Here is a 24,056-nt window from a genome sequence, read left to right as displayed (position 1 = left end):
TTGAAATTTTTTCGGGACGTTAGGCGTGTTGCTTTGTCTGCATATGTTCAGGAAGGAGAGCTTCGCGCCACTTTGCTAGCTTTCCATGCTAAATGACTGGAGAAGAGGACATTCTAAATCCAAACAACGATTGTTCTGGACAAAGGACCCCTTGTACAACATTCTGATGGAAGATCATCAAAAGTAGGACCCATTTTATGATGTTATTTCATATATCTGTCGTACATGTGTACTAGTAGTTTGCGGCCAGGTTTTGGGCACGCTCTCGCCATAACGTAAACTGCATATCGTAATGAAGTTATTTGTAGAATTCTAACACGGCGATTGCATTAAGAACTAGTGTATCTATCATTTCCTATACAACATGTATTTTTTTGTTATGTTCATGAATAGTTATTTGGTCAGAATATGTGAGTGTCAGAAAAATATCCGGACGTTGTGGGAAAAAGATGCTACGTTAGCACAATGTATAACCACTGATTTCAGCTCTAAATATGCACATTTTCGAATAAAACATAAGTGTATGTATAACCTGATATTATAAGACTGTCATCTGATGAAGCTTATCAAGGTTAGTCAAAAATGATATATCTTTTGCTGGTTTGTTACGATCGCTAACTTTTGCTGCTGGGGAATGGCTTGTGTTTCTGGCTATTGTGGTAAGCTAATATAATGCTATATTGTGTTTTTGCTGTAAAACACTTAATAATGGGAATTGATGGAAATTGTGTAAAAATGTATCACTAGCCACTTTAAACAATGCCACTTAATATAATGTTTACATACCCTACATTACTCATCTCATATGTATATGTATAAACTGTACTGTATATCATCCACTGCATCTTGCCATCTTTATGTAATACATGTTCACTAGCCACTTTAAACTATGCCATTTTATGGTACATACCCTACATTACTCATCTCATATGTATAGACTGTACACTATACCATCTACTGCATCTTGCCTATGCCGTTCTGTACCATCACTCATTCATATATCTTTATGTACATATTCTTTATCCCTTTACACTTGTGTGTATAAAGTAGTAGTTGTGGAATTGTTAGGTTTGATTACTTGTTGGTTATTACTGCATTGTCAGAACTAGAAACACAAGCATTTCGCTACACTCGCATTAACATCTGCTAACCATGTGTATGTGACAAATAAAATTTGATTTTATTTGATTTGTTGGTCCAGCACATGAATACACACACATTTTAAATGTCACAGCTTGTGTAAATTGGTTCCAGAAACACCCAAATCCAAATAATTTCATGCCCCGTGTTGAGGTTTGTGGCAAGGCAGTGGAATCTTTATCAGAGGCACAGTATATTCCAGTTCAGAGGTTTATGTAGTGCTGTGCATATTGCCAGTATGAAGTGCAGTTTGCAAGGACTACAGAGACAGTAACTGTGGTAGTACCAGTGTCAAGCAGGGCTGCTTTTTAGGCATTAGGCTACTTGGAGGTGAAATTATAAGTAATCAAAGGGCCTTGCATTGGAAGTTTGAGAGTAAACCAACTGTTTATTTCTTACATTTTAGCAGAAAAATACTAGTGATTATTCATTGTTTGTTTGTGTATATTTTGTAAAGTCTACTTGTATCCGTTTTTGATATGAAACTGCATTGTACTGTAAAACTTCTTGACGTGTTTACAGTAAATACAATTAGACAGTCTGCCTTTTTAGCTTGTTCTAATAAAGCCAACTTTATTGTTATCCTTTGTTTTATGTTCTTTGAATCATGCATTTTGTTAGTTTGTTATCTTTCATTTTATCGTTTTACGTTAAAGTGTGACAAAGTTTAGGTTGAAGTTTGATATTATATTGTATCATGAAATGATTAAAGGACAATAGTTGTATGGATATGGATTCCAATAACTTAATTGTCTATCTTCCTTATTAAGACGTTTTTAAAATATATCAACTAATTCGAAAGACTAGGCTACTATGCACAGTTTTGGAGAAGATGCCTGCTGATCTAATCAGGTTGAACGAGGACAATGGCCAAAGTGTTAAGAGTTATTAGCATATTGGAAGATCCATGTCCTTTCAGAGCTGATTACACAGACTAATGAAGTTCACAGAAATTCCAAACTCATGACTGTGGAGATCTGTTTTCATCGTTACTTGTCAAAACTTGGCATTAGGAAACATGCCATTTTATGCATTGTGGGCTGGGTTACAATCCTGGATGGGAGACCAAAGGGTAGCTGTAGATATAGAAATGATCCAGTAGAAGATGCTGCCCAGCCTCTAGTTTTTTTTTCTGAAGTGGATATAATGTGGAAGATCTGAAGTTGTTTTAAAAGGTACATATTCAATATATTTTTTACAAGGTTTGTCTGTTGAAATTTGGTTATCATGATGACATAATCCTGTGGTTTAAATTTCACCCTCAATAAAATGTTGATGACCAAGATACAATATGTTGACAAATGATGTTGAAACAATGTTGATTCAACCAGTTTGTGCCCAGTGGGTACTTGTTGGGATGTGGGATTATCTCAACTGGTTAGCTTGTTGTCTTTTGTCTGTATGTGCATTGGAATGTGTGTAGTTGACCATGACAATTTTTATACTGTCAGATTTGCCAGCTGAGCTGCTCAGCAGGAAATAAACGAATGTCGGTGTCAACTCTTCCTAAGAACCTCATGGCTAGATTGACCTAAGAGTTAGCGTCGGAAAACATAAAAAGAGAACTGCTGATGGGGAGTTTGAGTAGTTGAAGATGTGTCTGCAGGGGGTAGCGCTCTCTCTCTTTCCACAAATAGGGAAGTAGGAGAGGCGGTCTGAAAAATGGGGGTTGGCTCATCAGTGCCAGGCCTCATATTTGCAATTAGTGAGGAGGGTTAGTTTTTGATAAAATCTCAGCCCTTATTCTTTGCTCAAGAGGACTTAATCACATTTTTATGTAGGTGTGTTTGTCTGATAATCACTGTTTTTCGGCCATGCTTACCCCAATCAAATCTTTATAGCACTCTCTCTGCAATTGATTTGTAACAGTCACAGTCTTGGGCACCATGCCGATGATGGAGCATGCAGCTAATGACCATACATTGGGAGATTGCGATGGGAGCGTGATAAAGACGTGTCGTCTGTCGTTTGTGATCCGCTCTAATGGCTGTCCTCTATTTTAACTTCAGCTGCTGCTGGGGAAACAAAATGAAGCCCAGGCCCCTCGGCGGACGGTAATCTCGTCTCCCAGCGGGATAGTTGACTTCTTGATGTACAGTATAAAGATTATTAGAAGGCTGGGATTGGGAATCAGTCATTACACTAATTTAAAGGCTTCGGTTCGGTTGGCTATACTCACAGATGCAATTTAGATTTCTTACTTTTTAAAGTTTTGCGATTTAATGATACAAAAATAATGAAAACGCTGGCAGATCCAATAAGAAAACATCCAGATTCGGCTGTAACTACTGTACGCTCTGTGGCTCACAATCAGTGGAGTGTAGACATATATTCTAAATCAGAAGTGTCTGTGTGGCACTAATGTGATTAGCTGTGCTGAAATCAAAGGTCAGTCAGACTAGGATATACACAACAGTGAAAATACCAATTAAGTGTTTGTAAAAATGTGGTTTTCAAATTGTGCTTAATGTAATAGTTTTTTAATTGACGTTCACAGTCACACTTTTGGAACTGATTTTCAGAGCTAGTCTATCACTTTGACAGCGTTCTAGGCGACACTCGCAAAATATACTGAACAAAAATATAAATGCCACATGCAACAATTTAAATGATTTTACTGAGTTACAGTTCATATAAGGAAATCAGTCAATTGAAATAGATTCATTAGGCTCTAATCTATGCATTTCACATGACTGGGAAGAGGCACAGCCATTGGTGGGCTTGGGAGGGCATAGGACTACCTACTTGGAAGCCAGACCCACCCATTTGGGAGCCAGGCCCAGCCAATCAAAATATATTTTTCCCAGTGGTGTAAAGTACTGAAGTTAAAAAAAACTTTAAAGTACTGCTTAAGTAGTTTTTTTAGAAATGTGTGCTTTATTATTTATAATTTTTACAACTTTTACTTTTACATTACATTCCTGAAAAAAATATTGTAGTTTTTACTGCATACATTTTCCCTGACACCCAAAAGTACTCCTTACATTTGGAATGCTTAGCAGGACAGGAACATGGTCATGCACTTATCAAGATCACTTCCCTGGTTATCCCTACTGGCTCTGATCTGGTGGACTCACTAAATGCAAATACTTTGTTTATAAACTACATCTGAGTGTTGGAGTGTGGCCCTGGCTGTCCGTACATTTTTTAAACAACAAAATGGTGATGTCTAGTTTGCTTACTATAAGGAATTTGAAATGATTTATACTTATACTTTTTCTTTTGACTCTTAAGTATATTTTAGCAATTACATTTACTTTTGAGTAGTATTTTACTGGGTGACTTTCACTTTTACTTAAGGCCTTTTCTATTAAGGTATCTTTACTTTTACTCAATTATGAAATTTGGGTACTTTTTCCATGGATCACTGGTCTCAGACGATACAGCAGGTGAAGAAGCCGGATGTGGAGGTCCTAGACTGGCATGGTTACACGTGGTCTGCGGTTGTGAGGCCAGTTGGACGTACAGCCAAATTCTCTAAAACAATGATGAAGGCAGCTTATGGTAGAGAAATTCACATTAAATTCTCTGGCAACAACTCTGATGGACATTCCTGCAGTCAGCATGCCAATTGCACGCTCCCTCAAAACTTGAGGCATCTGTGGCATTGTGTCGTTTGACAAAACTGCACATTTTAGTGGCCTTTTATTGTCCCCACACAAGGTAGACCTGTATAATGATCATGCAGTTTAATCACCTTCTTGATGTGCCACACCTGTCAGGTGGATGGATTATCTTGGCAAATGAGAAATTATCACTGACAGTGATGTATACCATTTTCTGCACAACATTTGAGAGAAATAAGCTTTTTGTGCTTATGGAACATTTCTGGGATCTTTTATTTCAGCCCATGAAACATGGGACCAATCATTTACATGTTGCGTTTAGATTTTTGTTCAGTATTGACATATATTTGATTTCTACAGTACCTGTTAATTAAAGGATATAAAACACTAGGCCTTGGTCTACAGGTGTATGAAGGCCACATCACTATGCAAGCCAGCGTAATGTGACTTGCAGGCCTGATGTGACTTGCGCCCATACAGTTTTTGAATCAGCTGTTGTTGCTGTTGGCACTGTGATCCTACCTAGGATATTGGCTGAGTCAAAAATGGCAACCTGGTCAGAAGTAGTACACTAAACTCTTAGAGACAAAAAGGTGCTAAGTAGAACCATATAGGGTTCTTTGGTTTGTCCCCATAGGGGAACCCTTTTCTGGCTAGGGTTCTACCTAAACCTTTTTATCTTCTAAAGGTACTTCCTAGAACTTTCTATGAACTGTTTTACTATGAACCCTTTAATCTTTGAAGGGTTCTTCCTTATAGCTTCCATCAGCCTTATTATCCAATACAATTACACTCTTTATGACAATACATTATACATACGATAAGGAATTCTTTAAGAGTTTATTTTGATGTATAACTATACCCTAACACAGTGGTGTTAGTAAACTCATGGTTCACAGGTCACATCAGGCCTGCAAGTCACATTATGCTGGCTTGCATAGTGATGTGTAATTCCTATTGAAATCCAGCCCGATGGAGTATATCCAACAATTGGAACGTTTAATCACTCGCAACCTGCATTCAGAATGAGGGTTGGGAAGATTGATTAATGGAACTACCTAAATCCTCTAAACTGGAACAACCATTTCAGTAACGTGTGCAAAAACTACTAACAGAAAATGTGCGTTATTTTTCTTTGTGTAGCATAATATTAATCAACCAATCAATGCAAAAACAAAGATATTGAAATAACAATTCTGAAAATAAACCTGCAATTGAGCAAGCTGGGAAATATGACAATAATGGGTGTGGTTTTGAGCGTTTTACTCTACACAGTAAAAATGACACAATCACACTCAACTCTGGGGTTCTTTTACACCACTGAGTTTTAATTTAACTCCTTAATCAACACCAGAAATATTACACTGAAAAATGAACACTAGGTTATACTGGCAAATTTGCTTTGTACCATACTAAGGCCTTGCCGGTTCACTCATCCTTCGTTGTATGCTCCTACTGTCTACTCAATAAAATCAAAGATAATACTAGTTTGAAAGACATAAATGATGGCAAAGATATCAACCATGTCAGTACTGAATGTAAAATGATTAAGGGAATACTAGATATATATTCCCATATAGGTACAGTTTAAAACATTCTGATGCCTATATTTTGCATTAACTTTAACATCAGGAATGTTCCTTCCAAAGAATGCTGCCTTCCAGTAATCATCCAATAACCTTTCTTCCAAAAAAAGTTCTTAGGATGTTAAAGGTTCTAGGTAGAACCTTTTGCCTTACAAAGAACCCTCGTCTTCCAAAAAGGGTTCTTCAGATGAAAACAGTTATTGGTAGAATCCCATCCCTCTGCAAAGAACCCTTTTCAAACACTTTTTTTCTAAGAGTGTAGATAAGGAATAGAGTTCCATTTGGGATGCACACGGTGTTCTAGAAGGTTTCTGATCTGTCCTGATCGTTGATGGGGACAGGAGCCCCAGACTGACTGGAGGTGTACTAATCCAAATGGCCTCAGAGAAAAGGTGAGAAAAATCAATACATCTTTCACCATCTCTCTCTCTCTCTCTCTAGCTCTCTCTTGATCTTAAGCTTGAGCTCTGTCTGTCTGTCTCACTCACACAAACACACACATTTATTATTCACGTAGTTTCCCAGGGATTTGGGAAAGGGTCTACAGTAAACTTCTGAGTGCACATACTACATTGATAACTAGCTGTAATATTACTGTAACTGGGTTTGGGCTTTTGTAAGGAGCAAATCTTGTAGGGCTAGCTCTTTTCTGTATTACAAACAGGAAATGACACGAGCTGTGACAGTCTATTTTATTTTGTTCTAAATTACCACTCAATGGGTAATGAGCATTCAGAACCCAGCAAGTGCAAAGCTCAGCTTTTTCTTTGTAAAGAATGGAGGGAAAAAGCAATTTAACTAAAACCCTTATTTCACTTTTTCCACTGTTGTATCATTAAATATAAGACAGTTGCCTGATTCTGTCACAGCACAATCCATTTATAGCAGTATGAATAAAACATTTAGACACCTTTTTGTAGAGGTTGGTATTTTGCTCTGCAAATGACCATAGAATAAGTCACACAAGAGGAGGTTGTTTCCTCTTAGTCTGGTTCTAAGCACACAATCTGTCAAAAGCCATTTACAACATCTTTCAAACTACAGTAGTAGGTAGTTAAGTCGTTTACCTTAACATATTTATGTATTTAGCTAATCGCCAATTGGGTAGCATTACGTGCCACTATTCTGTCCCACTTTAAATTACGTGCAGCTTATAAAGGCTTCATAAAGCCTTCATATTCATCTTGATGGTTGTAAAGTCGTCTCAAATAAAACTGTGAAGGACCTCGGCGTTACTCTTGACCCTGATCTCTCTTTTGACGAACATATCAAGACTGTTTCAAGGACAGCTTTTTTCCATCTACGTAACATTGCAAAAATCAGAATTTTTCTGTCCAAAAATGATGCAGAAAAATTTATCCATGCATTTGTTACTTCTAGGTTAGACTACTGCAATGCTCTACTTTCCGGCTACCCGGATAAAGCACTAAATAAACTTCAGTTAGTGCTAAATACGGCTGCTAGAATCCTGACTAGAACCAAGAAATTTGATCATATTACTCCAGTGCTAGCTTCCCTACACTGGCTTCCCGTTAAGGCAAGGGCTGATTTCAAGGTTTTACTGTTAACCTATAAAGCGTTACATGGGCTTGCTCCTACCTATCTTTCCGAGTTGGTCCTGCCGTACATACCTACACGTACGCTACGGTCACAAGACGCAGGCCTCCTAATTGTCCCTAAAATTTCTAAGCAAACAGCTGGAGGCAGGGCTTTCTCCTATAGATCTCCATTTTTATGGAACAGTCTGCCTACCCATATGAGAGACGCAGACTCGGTCTCAACCTTTAAGTCTTTACTGAAGACTTATCTCTTCAGTAGGTCATATGATTGAGTGTAGTCTGGCCCAGGAGTGTGAAGGTGAACGGAAAGGCTCTGGAGCAACGAACCGCCCTTGCTGTCTCACCAGGGCCGGTTCCCCTCTCTCCACTGGGATTCTCTGCCTCTAACCCTGTTACTGGGGCTGAGTCACTGGCTTGCTGGTGCTCTTTCATGCCGTCCCTAGGAGGGGTGCGTCACTTGAGTGGGTTGAGTTACTGACGTGAGCTTCCTGTCTGGGTTGGCGCCCCCCCTTGGTTGTGCTGTGGTGGAGACCTTTGTGGGCTATACTCGGCCTTGTCTCAGGATTGTAAGTTGGTGGTTGAGGATATCCCTCTAGTGGTGTGGGGGCTGTGCTTTGGCAGAGTGGGTGGGGTTATATCCTTCCTGTTTGGCCCTGTCCGGGGGTTTCTTCGGATGGGGCCACAGTGTCTCCTGACCGCTCCTGTCTCAGCCTCCAGTATTTATGCTGCAGTAGTTTATGTGTCGGGGGGCTAGGGTCAGTTGGTTATACCTGGAGTACTTCTCCTGTCTTATCCAGTGTCCTGTGTGAATTTAAGTATGCTCTCTCTAATTCTCTCGTTCTCTCTTTCTCTCTGAGAACCTGAGCCCTAGGACCATACGTCAGGACTACCGGGCATGCTGACACCTTGCTGTCCCCAGTCCGCCCGGCCTTGCTGCTATTCCAGTTTCAACTGTTTCTGCCTGCGGTTACGAAACCCCTACCTGTCCCAGACCTGCTGTTTTCAACTCTTAATGATCGGCTATGAAAAGCCAACTGAGATTTATTCCTGATTATTATTTGACCATGCTTGTCATTTATGAACATTTTGAAAATCTTGGCTCTCTCTAATTTTCTCCTTCTCTCTTTCTCTCGGAGGACCTGAGCCCTAGGACCATACGTCGGGACTACCGGCCGTGGTGACTCCTTGCTGCCCCCAGTCCGCCTGGCCTTGCTGCTATTCCAGTTTCAACTCTTCTGCCTGCGGTTATGGAACCCCTACCTGTCCCAGACCTGCTGTTTTCAACTCTTAATGATCGGCTATGAAAAGCCAACTGAGATTTATTCCTGATTATTATTTGACCATGCTTGTCATTTATGAACATTTTGAAAATCTTGGCTCTCTCTAATTTTCTCCTTCTCTCTTTCTTTCTCTCGGAGGACCTGGGCCCTAGGACCATGCGTCGGGACTGCCGCCCGTGGTGACTCCTTGCTGTCCCCAGTCCGCCTGGCCTTGCTGCTATTCCAGTTTCAGCTGTTCTGCCTGCGGTTATGGAACCGCCACCTGTCCCAGACCTGTTGTTTTTCAACTCTTAATGATCAGCTATGAAAAGCCAACTGAAAATTATTCATGATTATTATTTGACCATGCTTGTCACTTATGAACATTTTTGAACATCTTGGCCATGTTCTGTTATAATCTCCACCTGGCACAGCCAGAATAGGACTGGTCCCTCATAGCCTGGTTCCTCTCTAGGTTTCTTCCTAGGTTTTGGCCTTTCTAGGGAGTTTTTCCTAGCCACCGTGCTTCTACACCTGCATTCTAGCTGTTTGGGGTTTTATGCTGGGTTTCTGTACAGCACTTCGAGATATTATCTGATGTACGAAGGGCTATATAAAATAAAATTGATTGATTGATTGATAAAGCATTCATAAACACTACATACTTGTCACAAATCATATATAGCCATATGTCATGCTCTATAAAGGGTTCATAAATGTGGCATAACTGTGTGAAATAACCACCATTGTAACATGTGACATAACCCACTGTCAAATTAGACATAAACCTGTGCTTTTAAGAAGGATGGCATACGCATCACTTGATAAAGGCTTTATTAATCATATTTAAATGAGGCTTCACAAAGCATTTATAACCTTGTCATGAATCTTGGTAGAGCATTGCAATGCCAGGATAGTGGGTTCGATTAACTTCTTATGGCTGCAAGGCAAAGTGTTGAGTAGCCAGTGAAATCGTGCCCATTTCAAACGGCCTCCTACTCAAATCTTGCTCGTACAATATGAATATTATTATTCTTTTTGGATAGAAAACACTTTCTAGTTTCTAAAACAGTTGGAATTATTTCTCTGAGTGAAACAGAAGTCCTTCTGCAGCACTTTTCCTGACCAGGAAGTGAAATGTCAGAAATCGATGCTCTTTTCAACTTGATGCCTATATGCTCTTTTCAACTTGATGCCTATACGCCTTCCTATTGGTGTAAAGAGGATGTCAGAGAAGAAATTTTTGTGCTCATCTTGTTCTGTGGTGGAAAAAAAACTATTTCTTTGACGTGACCGTCCACTTCCGGTACTCTGAAGGAAGTGGGATTGACTTCTGTTTTGCCTTCGTAACGAACGGCTAACATCTCCGGCTCAAATTTTTTTTGATACATGTGACCATATCATCGTAACGTATGTTTTTTCAATATAGTTTAACCTGTTGGGGATGGGGGCGCTGTTTAGACTATTTATGCTAATTTGGCTAATTTTTTAAACGGCTTCCCACAAAATCCTTGATCGTACAATATGCATATTATTATTATTATTGGATAGAAAACAGTCTATAGTTTCTATAGGAGTTGAAATTTTGTCTCTAAGTGGAACAGAGCCCATTCTACAGCAATTTCCCTGACATGGAGTCAGATTTGAGAAATGTTGGCCACTCTTCTGAAGTCAGTTAAAAGGGCACTGTCGTTGCTATGACTATACGGACACTTCTTACGTCTTCCCCTGGATGCCTTTACGTGATGACGATTCCAACGGGGTCGATTGCGCGTTCACAGGCCCTACAAATGAACAAACCCTGAAGCTAGTCATTCTTTGGGAGCTGCGTCATGAGCCTAGAGGACACCGGCGCGCACCTGTTCCAAGCGTTAGTTTAGCCTGTTATATTTCTCCGGTCATCTTTTCACTCGTTATAGGAGTTAAAAACATCATAAGGTAGTTAATTTAAAGCGTTTTATAGCAATTTATATCCGTTTAGTGCGATTTTGGGACATTTATTTTTGCAACGATGTGAAAAGTTGGGCACGCTTTTCAGTTCATCCCGAACGCAGTTGACATTTCCACATGGCAAGAGGACAGCTTTCCACCAAAAGACGATTTCTCCCAAGAAAGGATCCTTTGCCCAAGATACTGATGGAAGAACAGCTCAAGGTAGGACATTTTTATTATGATAAATCGTGTTTCTGTCGAAACATTTTAGTGGCTTAGGACGCCATGTTTTTTGACGTAGCTTCGCTTGGCGCAAACTGTATTGAAAAGTAAGGATAAATTAAAAAATGTAATAACGCAATTGTATTAAGAATTAAATTGTCTATCAATCCCTGTCCACCCTATATTTTTTAGTCACGTTTATGAGTATTTATGTATAAGAGTAGATCACTGTCTAAGTGGCGCAAGGACTTTTTCTTTACCAGCTTGTCTACATTTCACATTGTCTAACCATGATTTTGGTGGCTAAATATAAACATTTTCGATCAAACTGTATATGCATGTTGTAATGTGATGTTACAGGAGTGTCATCGGAAGAATTCTGAGAAGGTTAGTGAAAAAATTAATATCTTTTGGCGATGTTGACTTTTATCGCTCACTTTGGCTAGAATCAATGCTGGGCTGCTAATTGCTATGTGCTAAGCTAATATAACGATTTATTGTGTTTTCGCTGTAAGACACTTAGAAAATCTGAAATATTGTCTGTATTCACAGGATCTGTGTCTTTCGATTCGTGTATGCTGTGTATTTTTACGAAATGTTTGATGATTAGTAGTTAGGTAAACACGTTGCTCATTGTAATTATTCTAGTCCATTTGTGATGGTGGGTGCAATTGTAAACTATGCCATCTACCTGAAATATGCACTTTTTTCTAACAAAACCTATCCCATACCATAAATATGTTATCAGACTGTCATCTAATGAGTTTTTTTGTTGGTTAGGGGCTATAAATATCTTAGTTTAGCCGAATTGGTGATGGCTACTGGTGTTGGTGGACAAATAAAAGATGGTGGATTATGCTAATGTGTTTTTAGGTAATAGATGTACATCTTTACATATTGTGTCTTCCCTGTAAAACATTTTAAAAATCGGAAATGTTGACTGGATTCACAAGATCTGTGTCTTTCATTAGCTGTATTGGACTTTAATGTGTGAAAGTTAAATATTTAAAAAAAATATTTTTTTTGAATTTCGCGGCACTGGTTTTTCAGTGGGGGGGGGGGGGGGGTGCCGCTAGCGTCACGCTGATCCTAGACAGGTTAATCAGATTATTGAAACTTTTTTCGGGAGTTTTGCCGTGTTCCGTCCTCTGACTGTGTTTACGTTGGAGAAATTTGTGCCACTCGGCTAGTGCCAATGCTAATTGAAGAGGGAAATTTGCCATTCTGAATCGAAACAACGACTCAACTGGACAGAGGACACCTTCTTCAACATTCTGATGAAAGATCAGCAAAAGTAAGACCCATTTTATGATGTTATTTCATATATCTGTCGTGCATGTTGACTGGCCGTGGGCGCCCAATTGTGTCTGTCTATTGTAGCTACGCTAATATAGCGATACATTTTGTTTTCGCTGTAAAACATTTAATAAATCGGAAATATTGTTTGGAATCACAAGATGCCTGTCTTTCAATTGCTGCAGACTATGTATTTTTCAGAAATGTTTTATGATGAGTAATTAGCTATTTGACGTTGGTGTCTGTAAATATTATGGCTGCTTTCGGTGCAATTTCGGATTGTAGCTGAAATGTAAACTTTCATACATGAAATATGCAAATTTTTCGAACAAAACATATGCTATACAATAAATATGTTATCAGACTGTCATCTGATGAATTTGTTTCTTGGTTAGTGGCTATTTATATCTTTATTTGGTCGAATTTGTGATAGCACCTGATGGAGTAAGAAACTGATGTAGTTAGAAAAGTTGTGTCTTTTGCTAACGTGGTTAGCTAATAGATTTACATATTTTGTCTTCCCTGTAAAACATTTTAAAAATCGGACATGTTGGCTTGATTCACAAGATGTGCACCTTTCATCTGGTGTCTTGGACTTGTTAATGTGTGAAAGTTAAATATTAAAAAAAAATATCTTTTGAATTTCGCGCCCTGCACTTTGAGCTGGTTGTTGTCATAACTGTACCGGTGTTGGGCTGCCCCCCTAACAGGTTAACCAGGACCACCCATACGTAAACATTTATGCACAAATGACTGTAAGTCGCTTTGGATAAAAGCGCCTGCTAAATTGTATATATTATGTAATATCACTCTTAAACATTTATAGGATAGCCCAACCTCTTTCCCTCTTGGGTGCATAGCAAATATTGGATCTGACTTCAACTTCCCCCCAAAACTCAAATTTGTTGCCTAATTCAGATTTTTTCTCTCCAAAATTACATTTTCTCAGTTTTGTTTTTCCCGATTTTGGATTTCCCACATCTTTTTCTGGTTTTCCCCCAGTTTTTTCAAACTTCTTTAATAGAACAACAACAAAACTACATTTTCTCTGTTCACAACAATGCATAAACCACATCAGGGGACGACTTTTGAATTCTTGAAAATGTCTAAGAAACATCATTCTTTTTTGTTTAATTGCCCTTTAAATTGTGCATGCCCTGCACTATTATTTGGTTAGCGGTGTTTCTGTTGCACAGTGATGCGTTCGCAAAACAAATACCCAGCGAGAAACTAGCAAGTTAACCTTTATTTATTGTTATTTAAATTAGTTTAATCAATTTGTTAAGTATCGAGTTAGATTACATAGCTACCTCAATTGTTATTTCAATACATTTTTGATGACTTCAAAGCAACTGGTAGCTAGCAAATTACATTTAGCTAGCTAACAGGCTCAGCTAAATAAAAATCCCACTAGATACAGCCACATCTCATAGTTACGTCATGAGGTTGTAAATAAAAGAGGAATACAATAATACGAAAAACAAATTGAGTTTCCCATCTCCCTATTTAGAGTATTTCTGGTGTAGCACAGAAACAACCTTATCCAGCTGGTGTGACAAGGGCATTTCCTAACAGACCTGTTAACCTTAAAACCCATAAGAGTTTAAGCCCTGTCTATGCCAGGGGAGTGGGGTTGGGGGGGTACTTCTACGCTGTATGGAATTGTCTTAAGAACGTCATACCAATGATCATTTTACTATTAAATTTTGAAAGTTACTACCCATTGAAGTATCAAAAAAATCTGATGATCTGATGTTTCTAGCTTAAATTGACAGATTTTTCTTGGGATTTTATAAATGCTAATTAGATTTCCGCGTGGCGAGGACATCGACCTTAGGGGGTTTGGAACCAACAGGCAGAAAGGCAAGAAGTATTTGTCTGCCAGCTCAGGGACAAGCTACACTATTCACAGCCCTGTGTAATGTTCAATGTAATTGAATTGCTCGACTTTTTGAAACAACTTATTTGTATTGTTTTAAATTAAACAAATAAAAAAAGGAATATATGGTTTAAACATGTCTTTAAAGCGGGACTGAATATTCAACTTATTATTTTTACTTTGAAATGTTGTCAACACCCATGTGTCTTTGCACAAGCATTATCATACAGAAGAATAGCACAATAGTAATAGCTAGTGTAACAACATCAAGGCACGGTGTGGCTTGCTCTGAGTGACATGTAGACATGTCTTCCTAGTTGCGTCCCAAATACCACCCTATTTCCTATATAGTGCAGTACTTTTGACCAGGGCCTGTCCGTCTCTACTGAGCATATCTGCATAAGGCCTGTCCTCTGTCTTGCATTTTTCTTTCTCTCACTCACACAGACCTGTCATTTCCCAAATGCATGGGTCCCCTGAGGAGTGTCACCGGGGATTAAACAATACACCACAAGGGGATTAGGAACACAGTTTGACAGACTGGTCTACACACTCATTCCAAAGTCGGTAACACTTTATAAACCATTTCTAAACTATTTCTTTAGGCCTGTCCTCTGTCTGTTTGTGGAGTGGTTGAAAAATGTGTTTTAACCTGTCTAGGATCAGCGTGCCGCTAGCGGCACTCCCCCCCCCCCCCCCCACTGAAAAACCAGTGCCGCGAAATTCAAAAAAAATATTTTTTTAAAATATTTAACTTTCACACATTAAAGTCCAATACAGCTAATGAAAGACACAGATCTTATGAATCCAGTCAACATTTCCGATTTTTAAAATGTTTTACAGGGAAGACACAATATGTAAAGATGTACATCTATTACCTAAAAACACATTAGCATATTCCACCATCTTTTATTTGTCCACCAACACCAGTAGCCATCACCAATTCGGCTAAACTAAGATATTTATAGCCCCTAACCAACAAAAAAACTCATTAGATGACAGTCTGATAACATATTTATGGTATGGGATAGGTTTTGTTAGAAAAAAGTGCATATTTCAGGTAGATGGCATAGTTTACAATTGCACCCACCATCACAAATGGACTAGAATAATTACAATGAGCAACGTGTTTACCTAACTACTAATCATCAAACATTTCGTAAAAATACACAGCATACACGAATCGAAAGACACAGATCCTGTGAATACAGACAATATTTCAGATTTTCTAAGTGTCTTACAGCGAAAACACAATAAATCGTTATATTAGCTTAGCACATAGCAATTAGCAGCCCAGCATTGATTCTAGCCAAAGTGAGCGATAAAAGTCAACATCGCCAAAAGATATTAATTTTTTCACTAACCTTCTCAGAATTCTTCCGATGACACTCCTGTAACATCACATTACAACATGCATATACAGTTTGATCGAAAATGTTTATATTTAGCCACCAAAATCATGGTTAGACAATGTGAAATGTAGACAAGCTGGTAAAGAAAACGTCCTTGCGCCACTTAGACAGTGATCTACTCTTATACATAAATACTCATAAACGTGACTAAAAAATATAGGGTGGACAGGGATTGATAGACAATTTAATTCTTAATACAATTGCGTTATTACATTTTTTAATTTATCCTTACTTTTCAATACAGTTTGCGCCAAGCGAAGCTACGTCAAAAAACATGGCGTCCTAAGCCACTAAAATGTTTCGACAGAAACACGATTTATCATAATAAAAATGTCCTACCTTGAGCTGTTCTTCCATCAGTATCTTGGGCAAAGGATCCTTTCTTGGGAGAAATCGTCTTTTGGTGGAAAGCTGTCCTCTTGCCATGTGGAAATGTCAACTACGTTCGGGATGAACTGAAAAGCGTGACCAACTTTTCACATCGTTGCAAAAATAAATGTCCCAAAATCGCACTAAACGGATATAAATTGCTATAAAACGCTTTAAATTAACTACTTTGTGATGTTTGTAACTCCTATAACGAGTGAAAAGATGACCGGAGAAATATAACAGGCTAAACTAATGCTTGGAACAGGAGAGGGTCGGTGTCTTCCACGCGCGTTACGCAGCAAGAAAAGACTTGCTAGCTAAAGGTTTTTTTCATTTGTAGGGCCTGTGAACGAGCAATCGAGCCCGTTGGAATCGTCATCACGTAAAGGCATCCAGGGGAAGACGTAAGAAGTGTCCGTATAGTCATAGCAACGACAGTGCCCGTTTAAATGACTTCAGAAAAGTGGCCAACGTTTCTCAAATCTGACTCCATGTCAGGGAAATTGCTGTAGAATGGGCTCTGTTCCACTTAGAGACAAAATTTCAACTCCTATAGAAACTATAGACTGTTTTCTATCCAATAATAATAATAATATGCATATTGTACGATCAAGGATTTTGTGGGAAGCCGTTTAAAAAATTAGCCACATTAGCATAAATAGTCTAAACAGCGCCCCCATCCCCAACAGGTTAATGACTGTAACCTAAGTATATGTAAACTTCCAACTTCAACTGTATACTCTGAACTCTGACATTTCTCGTCCTAATATTTATATATTTCTTAATTACATTCTTTTACTTTTATATATGTGTATATTGTTGTGTATTGTTGAATATTACTACACTGTTGGAGCTAGGAACACAAGCATTTCACTACACCTGCAATAACATCTGCTAAACGTGTATGCGAGCAATAAAACTTAATTTATGAATCCTTCATGTACTTCATCTGCTTTTTGATGTTACATTAAAGCTTCAAAAGTCACAAAAAGTGACATTAGCTGATGAAGACCTCAAAAACCCTACAAAAACGTCATTCATTTCCACACAGGCTTTGTCCAGAGTTAGTGCCTACAAAAAGACGCCATTACTAATTTCTCTCTATTGCTACACAAGATACCTCTCCTTCCACTCCTCCTTTGCAGCTTGCTAATGTCTGCATTTTTCTACCAAGCGCAGTGATGAGAACAATATAGTGTTTGAATGTGAAGAATGAATCCTCCTCTGTCTTGGCTTAATTAAGGGTCATTCTGTCTCCTAGCCACATTAGGACATGGCACACCAATCTCACAACTACATAATTAAATGTTGGCAAGTTTCCCTACTGCCATCAATAAACTTCATCATCTCTCCCCATCCAAATGTGGCGTGTCAAATTAATGCCTAATAATTTGTACGTTTGTTTTTAACGGCCCTCTTATAATACAGAAAGAATTAGCTGTTTATGTTTGTGTTGCTTTCCTCACCATGTTATCTGAGTCCAAAATGGTGCCATATTCTCTACTTAGAGCAGTTCTTTTGACCAGTAGTTCACTTTGAAGGGGATAAATTGCCTTTTGGCACACAACCATAACACTCTCTCTAAGGTAGAGGGATGAAAAGAAGAGTGGCCATTATCTATTAAGCATGATAGAGGCAGCCAGCCAATCAGAGATATCAAAGGATGAGCTGTAGCTCTATGTAATATTAATATAATCCATGGAAGTAATTATTCTTTCATGCAATTAGTGACAAACTGAAAAACTGCAATTATACAACAACGCAGGTTCAATCAGGGTATACTATAACCTTGTACTACTTCAGTTAATACAGACAGAACAACAGAAAACGCTGAGAGAATGTTTTGGTGGCACCTTGGGAATTGTGTGGTTCACTCATGCATTTTGTAACGTTAGCAATGCCATGTTTCATCACTAAATAACACCTATAAGGATATGTGTTTTCCTGGTCTGACACTACTACCCAGGCATCTGTGATAAAGCCTTGCTTCTGGTTGTCATCCCTGTGATCATAACAAACAACTTAGTGGTGATGCTGAGTAATAATATTTAGAGGATATTAGAGGGGTTTAGTTGTGTGTTTTTCTCACTCTCTTTCCACCTCTATTTTCTGTCTCTCTGGACTGCTCTTGGTTTTATTTATTTATATTTTTTATTTTTTCATTCCACATCATGTTCCCGTCTCTGTATTGAAATACGCACATATGTGCGTGCAGTCAGAGAGAGAGAGGAGTGATCCAACTCCCTCGTTCTCTTTCTCTCTGAGTGTGGTTGAAGGGATTAGCTTCTGCCCGAGTGCCTAGAATAATGATCACTGCAGCGGAGAAACACATTTCAACATTTCAGGAGATAAGGGGGCCAGGCAATCTGTAAGCTGAGGACATACCAAATAAGCCACGGGAAACTGGTTAAGGAACAGAAAAGTCACCACAGCGATCGCAGACCAGACCTGCTGGGTTGCTCTTGCCCTCTGAGCACAAGGTTACGACTGTCAGTCATCTCTAGTGCCTGCCTCTCAGTCTTTGTGACATCCATAATGTCTGATGTGACAGTCTGAGCCCATAGCTGGTATGACATGTAGCTCAGATGTACTGTATAGGCCACTAATGGCCCACAGTCTCAGTGGATATAAATAAGAGTTATGTGTTCTGTTATTTTTCATTGTTTTTTTAATGTATATATTGGCAGTAGGCTAGAAGTTTTATATAAATTGACAAATACATTCAATTCAATTCACACTTTAACTATGTAACAAAGAGCCATCCATGGAGCCCCTGTGTCACATGCCTCAATTTTGTACATGGGTTCATTCAAACAAAAAAATATGTTCTATTCTATTTTTGGAACTGAGAGGTTGCTGTAAAAAGCTCTGTTCCCAATTGAATCTTCCCTAAGAGTCTAAGCCTTGGAATTTGGCCTTACTGCTATTAGACCATGGAAACGTATTGGATAACACATTCATGGCAAAACAGATAGACAAAACATTTATCAAAGGGAAGTATGGTTTGAGGTGTCTGATATGCATCTGAGAGATATAGGAAAGCATAAAAAAGGTTCCATGTGTAACCTTGGTCCCAAAAAATCCTATACATTTTGATTCCTTTTTTACCGGTCTGTACCGGGTTAGCTTCAGACGAGTCCCGTGAATATAAAACAGAGAACAGGTTAATGTTCGTGAGAGTCTCAGCTTTTGATGGTGGAGTCATATTAGTTTGTAGCTTAAACCGTTCAGACTTGACAGACCTTTTTGTGAGAAGACCTGTTCGGAGTTGGGACGCCGGTGTCAGCAACTTGAGACCAGTCAGTCCCGTGAAGCTTGTGCGTGTCGTAGAGCAAAACGATAGACTTTTTGTGAGAATACTGATTTCGGGATGTGACAAAAACCGCTGTAGCTCTGCCACGGCTGTCTCTAGCTTAACCCGACAAATTTTGATGGGTATTTTTTTAATTATTATACTAATTAGATTTCCCCAAAGTGCTAGACAGACGGTGCAAGGGATCTTGTTGATTAATCCTGAATAAAACATGACACATACTCATGAGAAGAACTTGGACAGAGTAGACGTCTTATTGTCTTAACTAAATAAACGAGTGAGATTTAATGTGCAACCCCAATGCCACCCTATCCCCTACATAGTGCACTATTTTTGACCCAAGTCCTACGGGCCTTGTTCAAAAGTAGTGCACTATTTAAGGAAAATGGTGCTATTTTGGATGCACATTGGTTTCAACATAATTAGACAGAACAAAAGCATCCAGACTACCAACAAGGGAAATCCCCTTAAGAATAGAACCTGTAACTGCCACAATGCATTTCCAATAGACAAAACTGCCATGCAGAAAAACACACCACTTTTGACCAGGGCCCTTAGAGCTCTGGTCAAAAGTAGTGCACCATGTTGAACATACAGTAGTGTGTCATTTGAGACACAGCCAGAAGCCAAGTTTCCTTGAAATGAAATAAGCTGTTGTTTACAAACATACTGTGAAGTAGGGCAAAACAATACAATACCTTTCCCACGTATTGAGTGTCCTGTCCTATGTGTTCTTCTAAAACAAAGAATTGGTTCCAGATCCAGCCACGTTTAGGCCTGTGATGCACTTCTGTCTCACCATTGGCCAGTTTGGTCTGGTTCTTGGCGATGGTCACTTTGTCTGCTGGGATATGATGGCTAGCCCCATAGCACCTCTGGATGAAGCAAAGGCCGACCAGTATGTGACAAAGACAGGAGGTGGTGGATATCCTCATGGTGGTGCCTCAGTGTGTTTTTGGAAAAATATCCCAGCGTGCTTTGCGCTATGTGTGAAGGTCCTCCCACCACCGCCACCACCACCGGCCACCGCTGCAGCCTCACGTGGCTGGCGGTTTCGATGGACAGATGAGGGCGGCGCTAAATCCAAACTGGGGAAGGTCTGGTCCGTGCAACGATAGAATCTCTAAGGTTCATGGTCTAACTGTCAATTGAGGAGAATCAAGGCAAGCTTCATTTACATCATGGAACAGCCAGGGTCTAGAGTACGAAACGTACGGACAATGGCTTTTGTAGTTTTACCAGAAACTGGAGTTGATTATGGTGACCATTCTGTCTTTCCTGGAAGAGAGAGAGAGATATAGAGGGATTAATTACATGTCATGAGTTTTAACTTCCTTTAATCCCCTCAAAATAAATTGGAACCCGGCCATAATAATACTTGACACACAGAGGGAAAGTCTTTCAAATAGATTACTTTGAATGGAGAAAAGAGGCCTCTATCTCCTAACATCCAGTTCTAAAAACAGAACATTTTGGATGTGGTGAGTCATTAGTTATTCATAAATTGTCTGTGCCTGTGAGGTCAGAGAGATATACTGCACTCTATTTCCTTGACAGTGTGTATGGAATAATAGGGTGTCATACGGGACTCATTATTGAAATTTGCTGTATAAAAGTGCCCAATGAGCTCTGATGATCCATGTACTGTATACAGCCAGAATGGACCTATACTGTAGTGACTCACATAGTACATGAGTTTTACCGCAGTCGGGGGAGTCAAGGAACCTACCAAGAGATGGCGTCTAAGAGCCTGCAGCTGCTGGAGCCTACAGTATGTGAGTACGGAATCCTATATTACCACCACCATTTCAAAAAAAATTGTTTTGACATCCAACACAACCACAAATCTATTATTTACCAAGTAATACACTAGAATGACATCTTTCTGTGGAATATTGAGAGTAAAAAAACTTTGATTTTAAGTGTACATAGCTACAGTGGCTTGCGAGAGTATTCACCCCCCTTAGCATTTTTCCTATTTTGTTACCTTACAACAAGGAATTAAAATAGATTTCTTAGGGGTTTGTATCATTTGATATACACAACATGCCTACCACTTTGAAGATGCAAAATATTTTTTTATTGTGATACAAACTAGAAATAAGACAAAAAAACTGAACTTGAGCATGCATAACTATTCACCCCCCCAAAGTCAAAACTTTGTAGAGCCACCTTTTGCAGCAATTACAGCCGCAAGTCTCTTGCGGTAGGTCTCTATAATCTCGACACATCTAGCCACTGGGATTTTTCCCCAATCTTCAAGGTAAAACTGCTCCAGCTCTTTCAAGTTGGATGGGTTCCGCTGGTGTACAGCAATCTTTAAGACATACCACATAATTTCAATTGGATTGAGGTCTGGGCTTTGACTAGGTCATTCCAATATATTTAAATGTTTCCCCTTAAACCACTCGAGTGCTGCTTTAGCAGTATGCTTAGGGTCATTGTCCTGCTGGAAGGTGAACCTCCGTCCCAGTCTCAAATCTCTGGAAGACTGAAACAGGTTTCCCTGAAGAATTTCCCTGTATTTAGCTCCATCCAACATTCCTTCTATTCTGACCAGTTTCCCAGTCCCTGACGGTGAAAAACATCCCCACAGCATGATGCTGCCACCACCATGCTTCACTGTGGGGATGGTGTTCTCGGGGTGATGAGAGGTGTTGGGTTTGCGCCAGACACAATGCTTTCATTGATGTGCAAAAAGCTAAACTTTAGTCTCATCTGACCAAAGTACCTTCTTCCATATGTTTGGGAGTCTCCCACATGCCTTATGGTGAACACTAAACAAGTTTGCTTATTTTGTTCTTTAAGCAATGGCTTTTTATCTGGACACTCTTCTGTCAAGGACAGCTCTGTAGAGTCCACGACTTAAAGTTGTCCTATGGACAGATACTCCAATCTCCGTTGTGGAGCTTTCAGCGTGATCTTTGGTTTCTTTGTTGCCTCTCTGATTAATGCCCTCCTTGCCTGGAGAGAGCTCCTTGATCTTCATGGTGCCGCTTGCTTGGTGGTGCCCCTTGCTTAGTGGTGTTGCAGACTCTGGGGCCTTTCAAAACAGGTGTATATATATATATATATATATATATACAGTATATACACTGAGATCATGTGACAGATCATGTGACACTTAGATTGCAAACAGGTGGACTTTATTTAACTAATTAAATGCCTTCTGAAGGTAATTGGTTCCACCTGATCTGAATTAGGGGCTTCATAGCAAAGGGAGTGAATACATATGCATGCACCACTTTTCACATTTTATTTTGTATAATTTTTTGAAACCTGTTATTTTTCTCATTTCACTTCACCAATTTGGACTATTTTGTGTATGTCCATTACATGAAATAAAAATAAAAATCTATTTAAATTACAGGTTGTACTGCAACAAAATAGGAAAAATGCCAAGGGGGATAAATACTTTTCCAAGGCACTGTATAAGATCTGACAAGCATCAAAGGCAAACTAGCTCTCTTTAACCTTACCATCCGTTGCAATGACAAAAACGAATTCAGAATTAGGAATTAATACAGTCATAGCTGTCACACTTTGGGGGCTAATCAGCAGAATCCCTTTAAAACATTAAATATATGGATTTAAAATACACTTCGAAGAATCCTTGACTAATCCCCTTGTTTCGAAACCATCACTACATGTAAATGATGCAGCTTGGCTTTAGCTAGTTGTTAATAGTGTACCCTGCCAGGCAGAGACTTAGTGCACTATTTTTGACCAGAGCCCTATGTAGTGAATAGGGTGCTTATTGGGATGCTGCGACAGAGAGGCAGAGCCAAGGCTGATACACATCACCGTGAATTAGGACAGGCCTCAAAGTGACCTAAATATTCAACATCTGTATGTGATAGGATTCTCACCTGTAGTCACCACAGATATGATCATGTAAGCTAAAGTACTGTATTCTCCCTACGTACGGTGTCCAACTCCTGATAACAACTCAGTCCTATCAACATCATAGACCTGTCCGAATATTCAACATCTTTAATCTGTTTGTGACAGGATTCTCCTGGAGTGTCTAGTCTCTACAGGTATGGCCATCTACACTATGAGGTACACTGCATTCAGGAAAGTATTCAGGCACCTTGACCTGTTCCACATTTTGTTAGGTTATTATTCTAAAATGGATACGTCATTTTCCCCCGCATCAATCTACACACAATACCCCAAAAACAGGTTTTTAGAAATGTTATAGCAAATGTATTAACAATGAAAAACAGAAATACCTTATTTACATAAGTATTCAGACCCTTTGATATGAGGCACAAAATTGAGCTCAGGTGCATCCTGTTTCCATTGATCATCGTTGAGATGTGTCTACAACTTGATTGGAGTCCACATGTGGTAAATTAAATTGAATGGACATGATTTGGAAAGGTACACACCTGTGTATATATAAGGTCCCACAGTTGACAGTTCATGTCAGAGCAAAAACCAAGCCATGAGGTTGAAGGAATTGTCCGTAGAGCTCAGAGACAGGATTGTGTCGAGGTACAAATCTGATGAAGGGTACC

The 24,056-nt window shown here is 39.2% G+C and overlaps 1 protein-coding gene across 4 annotated transcripts in view; it reads right to left on the bottom strand.

The window, feature by feature from the left end:
- LOC129859460 (cadherin-18-like) overlaps positions 1-24,056 on the bottom strand; it is a 409,192-nt gene that overhangs the window by 135,648 nt on the left and 249,488 nt on the right. For all 4 annotated transcript variants that reach the window (XM_055929274.1, XM_055929278.1, XM_055929277.1 and 1 more), the window contains one exon: positions 20,232-20,811. In XM_055929274.1, coding sequence (XP_055785249.1) covers positions 20,232-20,468 — 237 coding nt within the window. In that variant the 5' untranslated portion in view covers positions 20,469-20,811. The remainder of the gene's footprint in view (positions 1-20,231; positions 20,812-24,056) is intronic.

Source organism: Salvelinus fontinalis, chromosome 7 (genome assembly GCF_029448725.1).
Source record: "Salvelinus fontinalis isolate EN_2023a chromosome 7, ASM2944872v1, whole genome shotgun sequence".
NCBI lineage: Eukaryota > Metazoa > Chordata > Actinopteri > Salmoniformes > Salmonidae > Salvelinus > Salvelinus fontinalis.
The sequence above is the reverse complement of the archived record's forward strand: the minus strand, read 5'-3'. Positions and strand labels throughout refer to the sequence as shown.